Source organism: Sinocyclocheilus anshuiensis, unplaced genomic scaffold (assembly GCF_001515605.1).
Source record: "Sinocyclocheilus anshuiensis isolate Anshui unplaced genomic scaffold, SAMN03320099.WGS_v1.1 scaffold345, whole genome shotgun sequence".
Classification (NCBI taxonomy): Eukaryota; Metazoa; Chordata; class Actinopteri; order Cypriniformes; family Cyprinidae; genus Sinocyclocheilus; species Sinocyclocheilus anshuiensis.
Window position 1 is genome coordinate 339,349 of NW_015536466.1, and position 8,657 is coordinate 348,005.

General features: G+C 41.3%; 1 protein-coding gene across 1 annotated transcript in view; it reads right to left on the reverse strand.

Annotated features, from left to right (window-relative positions):
- Positions 1-3,079, reverse strand: part of pex6 (peroxisomal biogenesis factor 6) — an 18,438-nt gene extending 15,359 nt beyond the window's left edge. The window contains exons 1-5 of the mRNA XM_016488339.1: positions 1,920-3,079; positions 946-1,115; positions 779-862; positions 599-704; positions 362-498 (exon numbers count right to left, since the gene is read on the reverse strand). Of these exons, the coding sequence (XP_016343825.1) occupies positions 362-498; positions 599-704; positions 779-862; positions 946-1,115; positions 1,920-3,047 (1,625 nt within the window). The 5' untranslated portion in view covers positions 3,048-3,079. The remainder of the gene's footprint in view (positions 1-361; positions 499-598; positions 705-778; positions 863-945; positions 1,116-1,919) is intronic.
- Positions 3,080-8,657: the final 5,578 nt, after the last annotated feature.

An 8,657-nucleotide genomic window follows, 5' to 3' on the forward strand; every position in this document is an offset into this window, starting at 1 on the left:
AATTTTGATACTTAATTTCCATGATCTAAATATTCTTAAAAATGTAAAGTTTGTTGTCATTTGGAAGTGTGTAAGCCTTCTTGCATTATTATGCTGTTACATTATGATTATATATTCAGTATATATATATAGAGAGAGAGAGCGAGAGAGAGAGAACAAGTGGTTGACAATGGGAGGCCTTTTAGTCCAAAAGGTATTCTTACGGAAGGAAGGATGCACAAATTTGAATGTGTTTAACAACACAACTTTTGAATCAGAATTTGTGTCCTTAAAATTGTGATATTAATACTGCAATATTGAGGTTGTGAGCACCTTATTCATAATATATATATATATATATATATATATACACAATACAGACCTTTCACTGAAGTGAGGTTGTATGATAGTGAGCAGTTGCTCCACAGTGCTGGACAGACCCGGAGGACAGAGACTCGTCCAGAAAGACCAACCCTTCTGCAGCACAGAGCAGGGAGACCGGCTGTGGGCGGAGCCTCCCTGTGGACAGCCAATCAGAGCTCGAGCACACCTGCATATATTAACTGTGTGGTCTGACAGAGCAGATTCTGATTGGACTATTATTAATATCATTTCTCACCATGTAGAGTGAAGTGTGACTGGAATCAGCCAGATATGAAGAAACCTCTTCCTCCTCCGCAGAGAAACCACACACCTGCTTTACTCTGAAATACAGCACAGGCCAGCTGCCAAACACAGAACCTGCATGAGGATTGGTTTTCAAAGGTCTTTAAAGCATCTCCTGAAGATGAACCCGCACCTGAGGATTCCTTCAGAGCTGTTCTCTATAAGATCAGGATGTCCTTCTGTCGGGATTCCCAAAATACTCCCCCGCTGAACAAGCCTGCAAACAAACCCAACGCTCAGGAAAGCCAGCAAGAGGGAGAGAGCATATACGCTATATGTCTGAAAGTGCGCTGTGAGCACCTGGGTGAGCTGAAGTGTTTGTGGAGGATGCTGTCGAAGGGCCCATGGGAGCTGTAGTCTGGAGATACGACGGCTTCAATGTGCAGCTCTTTAGCGAACGGCGGCACTGCGCATCGACATGCGCTCACGGAGATCTGAGACTCTGCACGCGACGAGACCTTATTCCACCTCTGCTTCAATCAAATCACACACACACACACAAACCTAATCACACATCTGATGGACCATCAGACCTCACTGAGTGTTACCCTACAGTGGCAGACTGATCAAATAATATCTGGCCATTTCTGAGATGAACAGCAGTCGATTGCCAGAACTGTGATTAAAAATGCTATAGAATAGGTGTATATATATATATATTAGCAATTTTACAACTAAATAAATTGTACTATATAGGTATTTTCTGTTATGAAGAAACCCTTTGAACTCTAACATGTATAAAAATCTAAATGCTTGTCTAATTTAGGGAAGTATTTGTATTTACTCTCTCTATACTGAAGTATATCCGAGGATATGTAAGTATACCTCTACCGCTTGATTGTTTATATACTTGTTTAAAAAATGTAAACTACATTATCGCACAGCTTTACAATATATATGAAGTTCTTTATATGTTTATATATATATCTTTATTCGCACTCATGCAGTATATCCTCACATAAGGCTGCTTTGTTTATATCATCACAAAATGTAAACCATATTATCACCCAGGTCTAATCTTATATTTAAATGTATAACTATAAACAAATAACCAAATATAAGTGTAAGAAAATGTATTAATAAATAAAAATAAATGGCACATGGCAAATCTGTTCAAACCAATTAATGAAATCATTTCAAATTATCCAGTGTTACCTTAATGGCGATACTGTGATACAACAAATTTGATTTTCATTTTTTCAAACAGTGAATTTTAAAATGAACAATTTTCAGTTTTTTTTTTATTGTGTTGGCCAGTCATTAAACTACTTCACCTTAATCTTGATGGTCTTGTTTCCAACAGGCACGGGCATCCCTTCTGCCAGGTTAAACCACTGAACCGGTGAAATCAAGCCCACATTGTCCTTCACATCCATGTCTTGCTGTCTAACCGAGTCAAAAGCTTTGATTGCAAGCAGATGAACACGTCCCTGCTCGGCCAGGACAGGACTCTGCGCCGGAGGGGTCTTCTTCATCTTCTCTGCTGGGACGGACGCAATGACCCACTCCCCGTTAAACACACCCAGCTTCAGCAACAAGCTCTTGTTCACAAAAACAGTGCTGTCCGCGTCCAGTCCTTCATCACGCTCGAGCCTAGACAGTATTCCTCCAGGTTTGTGGAGGTCTGAGACGTCTACCACGCGCACATCGAGTCTGCATTCAAGAGCCTGCGAGAAAGCGCTGAAGTCCAGCACTCTACTGTTCAGCAAAGAGCCGCCAGAACTCAAGCTACTTGCGTACTGGGCGAAATCAGAGACAAAGAGAGAGGACGCTAGCATGATGCTGGTGCTGCTAAGCTCCAGATCTCTGCAGTCGGAGAGCACCACACTGGTGTCCACTGTTATCCTGCCCTGGCTGACAGGTGTGCAGTCCAGCACCATCACCTCTGACAGCTGCTGCTGCACCTGTGCGGCTTCTTCACCCAGTAAATGATGGTAGGGTAAGAGCAGAGCATCGCCTTGCCTCGCCAGCAGAGTCTGTCCGTGACAGGAGGCTAGGATTAGCAGAGCATTGGAGAACTTCTCTGAAGAAGCCCATTTAAAGCTCTGCTTCGTCCGAGCCCCGATGACAATCTTCTTTAAAGGCAGCAGACACTGTGGGCGAACCGTTCCAGGCGAGTGCTCCTTCAGGCCGTAGTGTTTGAGGAAAGATTTACTCACATAAACAGCGAGGCACGTGAGAATGTTTACATCGGTCTCTTCCTCTGGAGTTATGTGCGCGCACACCAGAAAGCCCCGATTACAGGGGGACTGCTGCTCCATCAGTGACAGTAACAACGCGTGTGTGTGTCCAGTATGGTCTGGAAACTGTTGAGTGAATTGTGATTTGTTGATAAGCACATGTAGAGGATGAATGTGTGTTGGAAAGTCATCAAGACACTGCAACTTCACGGGGGCCGCCATGTTGAAAATGTGCGCATGCGCAGTGAAACGAGAAAAACTGACCGCTGACAGAAAATCTTTTTTTATATATACTTCTAATGTACTGATTATTTTGCGTAAATGTTACCTTTCCCCTTCAAAACAGAACTGTATCGATATATAGAAACGTTAGAGGGTAATAGGAAAACCAAAGACACAAAAAAGACTATACTCTGTTAACTATTTACCGTAATACAATGCATATAGGCTACTTAGTCTTTTCATACAATAATGTAATTCTTTTTTTTCTGCATGCATGGCTTGTCATTCGATTAAATAATTGAAATGAAATGGCTACACAGATTAACAACACTAGTGTAGAATTGCAATAATAAACATGATTATAATAATAAATAATATTTCTCCAACTTATCTTAACATTGTGTGTTCTCATTTCATTTAGGCCTATTGCTAAAGCAGCACGTTATTACCACTGATAAACAACAAATACATCTGTATGTCAGGGTTAGACTTTTCTTTTACATATTACACTTTATAGCGTACAAATCTATCCAACAAATCGAATCGTATTTTGTTCTGAGTCTTTAAGCGCCCCCTGCAGGAATAACCACTTTGTTTATAGGAAATTGGTTTGAAATAACTGGACACCCAATGAAATAAAACATTCACTTAACTTAAAAGACATTAATCCAGCAAAGCGTTTCATGTTTCAATTGTATGTATAGTATGTTCGTTTTTTATACAGGTTTGCTATCAAGACTAGCCATGAACCACAAGATAAAGAAAACACAAGCTGAAAAAAAAGTGTTTCAGTGTCTTCATGAGCCTATTTTCTCCTAAATAAATTCATTCATTCATTCATTAAAAAAATGCTTGCTTGCTGACTATTAGCTTGTGGTATCAATCTTGGCCACCAGCTGGCAATTATAACTTTTCCACACATGTTTTGTCATCTTCTAAAACAAACGGATGTGAAGCACAGATGCAGAGGTTTCTGTTTGTATCCTGTTTCTCTTGGCAACCTGTAAACTCAAAGACACTCAGAGTTAGAAAGCGAGAAAGGTCAAATTTGCAATAAAACTCTCAAGGTCAGTTTAAGTTCAAATCTGTAAAGTTCACTGCAAGTCAAAGAAGAAAAAAACATTTTTTTCTTTCTGTTAGTTTCAAGAAAGGTGATTCATTTATGTTTTGATGGGTTTCTGCTATAGTTGGTGGTTTAGTATTGATCTGAATATTTGTGTTCTTAAGAATTCATTGTCAAATGTGTTTTCTAATATTAGGAACTCAACATATCCCCACTGCAAGACGTCCCATCGCCCCCCTAAAATACAGCAATAAATCTGCGCTGGTCAAACTCAGCTAGTTGCCCATGTTTTATTGGGGCTGTCTTACCGAGACGCAGTTGAGCTTAAGGAGCTTAGTTACGCTGGCGCCGGCCTGCAGGACAACTGGTGTGTGTCAGACTTTGGCATTGCCACAGCAAGCACCATTCGCTGTCAGGTGAAGGTACTGACCCACGTATACACATACACAGTACTTTCTGGATTTCAGCTGCTTTGCAGACAGTCTGCTATGTTTTCAGTGACTCACTGTAAGCTATTCTACAAGGCCATTCTACATTCTACATCTACACAAAAACAGAAACGACTGATGCTTCTATCATGGTTTTAGACATTAATTAATGGGAATACACATTCGGTCCCTTAGTCTTTTCACTTTGTGACCTCTTTACATGTGTAGTCTCATGCCCCTAAAGGGCCCTAATTCAGCCTGCAACATTTGTTTGTCTAGAGTAGAGACACTAATGCACTGTAGCCAAAAATATTTTGTATTTGCACATAATTTGTGGTCCGAAACAGAAATGGTTTCTAAAAATAATTTTCTAGCTTATGATATATGCCAGCTGACCCTGTGAAAAACTCCCTGGTTTATCAGTCATTTTACCCATTTTGTCAGTGATTTGTGAAATATAGGTTCTGGAACGTAATCATGTGTAGTATACAAAAATGGCATATCATATAAGATTGTGTAATATTATAAATAAATAAAAAATCATGCATACAGCCAAATAGTGGAACTGCATGCACTCAAGTCCAAGTTCAAAAATAAAGGTTGGGTAACACTTTATTTTAAGGTGTCCTTGTTACACATGTTACATGTACTTACTATTGTAATAACAATTAATTATATTAAAAACAATCCAATACAATATATTAATTATATTGTTATTACTTATATTAATTTCATGCAAGTAACCCTAAGCCAAACCCTAATCATATATTAAGTACATGTAGTTAATTAATATTACTCAGTACTTAAATGTATAATTACACTGTAACAAGGACACCTTAAAATAAAGTGTGACCAAAGGTTGAAATAGTTATCTACATACATGGCACTACTAACAGAGTACAATTTGGTATTTCATTATTAGAGAGATATATTAGGTGAACTATTATCTAACATAAAATGAAAAGTAGCAGTAAACACTTCAAATGTCTGTATCGCCCCTTAAAATGTGGATTCTGTCCTGTCACACCTCAGTGGTCTCGACCTTGTTACCTATTCTGCCATTGTTTCATTTAATTAAAATCTTTTACCTAGGATTCAATCAGAGGTTTAAACTGTTTTCAGTTTTTACATGACATACATTTTGGTTACAGGGTTGCAAAAACACATAAAACATGCATAAAATAAAACAGACCCTGAGAATAAACATTCACACTTTGTTTAAATAAAACAATTTTACCTCATTTTTGGGGATTTTCAAGCCTTAGTTTGTAGTAATTGTGAAATGTGCCAGTTGCCGTGCTGTAGTGAGCAGGTCTCACCACTGGGTGGCAAATGTGTCAAATGTTGTACTTGATTGTCTTGTTTTGATGCAAGTAAACATTCTGCCCCACACAGGAAGTCAGCAAGGCCATTCTACATGTGTTCAGTGCCATAACAAAGGCGACTCTTCCCATAATGGGACCAGTAACCTTACTGAGGTCCCTTGTGTCCAAGCTGAAGTCAGTGGTGTCCCTGCAGCTCGGTATTCCTGTCAGCTCCTTCAGACTGTCCACTGGGAGCAGCCTTCATCTCCATGACTGTAACCTGCTCAGTGACTATGCTGTGCAAGCTGGTAAATCACATCTGCAAAGCCATCCAATCACTGAGACACACAGACATTATACAGATAAAAAAGTATGTCTGGACTCATATGTTGTGGATTCTTATTGGCCAAGGAAACTTCAGGACCCTCACTAGAGATGAGGATATCACACTAAAGAGGTGGCAAATGTCCAATACTTAGGACTTATTACAACTTTTAATAAAACCCAATTGTGCTTGATTGATCTCTCATACTGTGCTTATGTGAAAAGATTAAAGGGGTCATAGGATGCTACATGCACTTTTACAAGTTGTTTGAACTGAAATGTGTGTTGGCAGTTTGTGTACACAACCACCCTATAATGATAAAAATCCATTTTTTTTTTTAATCTACTAAAATCTTTACCCCTTTCTCAAATCGAGCCGATCTCAGATGCCTGTCTGTGTGACGTCACAAAGACAGGCCCCTCCCACGATAGTTTGATTGACAGTAGCGTTTCAGCACAGACTGGACTGGTGTCTTACTTTAGACCCGCCCTTAGTGACTGTCAACAGTCACTCAGAGAGCGGCTCGGAAGAGAGGGGCGGGGTCAGCAGAGCTCATTAACATTTAAAGGAAAATGCTACAAAACGGCTTGCTCTGAAAAGAGCTGTTTTTGACAGGGTAAAAAACGGCCCATCCGGACTCTTTGAAGTGTCCCACACATGCAGCGATCGAGGCCGGACAACTGCTGATCTTAAAATTGTTTGTTAGTAGGAGCATTGCAAATCTGGCCTGTTGCGATCCCGGTGGCAGGAATCTACTGCAAATCGCAATTCAGCATAGACGCAGAGAGTGTGTTACCTATTTAGCTTCAAAACTTTACATTACTGTCAACTTTCCCGGGTGCTCTCTACCAATGCACATCTATCTTCAAATCAAGACATGGATATGCAGGGCTCAAGCAAGAAACGCCACTTGTTGGGAAGAAAGCTTGGTGATCTGGTGCATGTTGATGGCTTTCCCATGCAGAAGAAGTCCTCAAATCCCAGAGGCCGAGCAATGAGAGGATGTATAGAGGTCAAAGAATCATCCCGTGGCTTCCCAGTGACCTCATGCTTTGTGGGTCCTTCTTGTGTCTGTCATCACCCCGCTGCTCCACCTTCCCAGAGTGCATCAGTAGTGCTGCCACAGCTGCATCCTCCCCAGACCATGAAGAGCGCAAGACGAGAGCAGAACATCACTAGAAACAGGGCTTGTGGGAGGAAGAACCCAAAGGAAATCCTGCCAGCTGAAAATAGCAATGGGAGCATGGAGGCCTGGCGCAGTAAAGTTCCACTGCCCCATGCTTTTCCAGACATCAGGCACAGGCACTTCCTCATCAATAGATCCTCAAAATCCGACAAGATACCTGACGTCCCTCAGGAAACCTTTAAACTGCTTAATGGACGAACTCTTCGGGAGAATGCCATTTACTGCTTGGCCATTGCCAGGTTAGTTATAGTTATAAACAATTATAATGTTAAATCCTTTCTTGTGTCCTTTGGAGGTTGACATGCTTAAAAGTGTACACACTGTGGATTTGGGGCTCAGTGTTCGGCTAGTTAACTCTTGCTGGTAGTCTTGCATAGCCAGACCTTCAAACGGATGGCAGGAGGGCCCAAGAGGACCAATCCCCGTTAGTTTTGTTCAGTTTTATGTTCAGGGGTGTAGAAATTTAATGTCGATGTCCCTACAAAAACAGACCGATGTGTAGCCAATAAATCATTCATTCATGAACACCGTCTTCAGTTGTCAAGAGTCTGTGTTGTGAACGTCACATGCTTTTGAAAACCCATCTAGTCGATCCTGATAAGCGATTTTTGTCACAGTCTGGCCTCACGACGGCTTTGTTTTGAGGCGACACACAAATCTCCCAGAAACCCTGTAGAATTAAACTAATCAAGTGTTTCCCATTTTGTGTGTCTTATGCATGAGACGTTCAGCCAACAGTCCGTAGGCGTGACTTCTGAGGCTGAGACTACTCCATTGACAGGCATAAAAATTGCTATCCATTCTGACTTTTTTTTTTTGCCAGCAACATGTTAGTGAGTGAGTGATGTGACGTGTGGCCAAGTATGGTAACCAATACTAGGAATTTGTGCTCTGCATTTCACCCATCCAAGTGCACACACACAGCGGTGAGTATTGAACACACACACACCATGAACACACACAGCAGTTGGGGTTTTTGTGCCTTGCTCAAGGGCACCTCAAAGTCCGGGCATACTTCACTTTCTGCGTTCCTTTCCGTCTCGTGCACAGCCGCGTCTGCACAGCTTTCAAAGTATACTCAACTGCGGATGAGTACAGATGGACGAGTTCGACACATGCGCAGTACCACCTAGTGGACTCGTTCTGTCTCAGCATTCACTTCGCGCCTGCTCTTTTGTATGCAGGAAAAGTGCATAGAAAAGCGCGGACGTCCGTGGACACTTCTGATGACGAAAATTGCGTCACTCGGACAGTGCGCAGACTGTCGGAAGTATGCCTCGGGCTTCATTCGTGAGTATTGACTA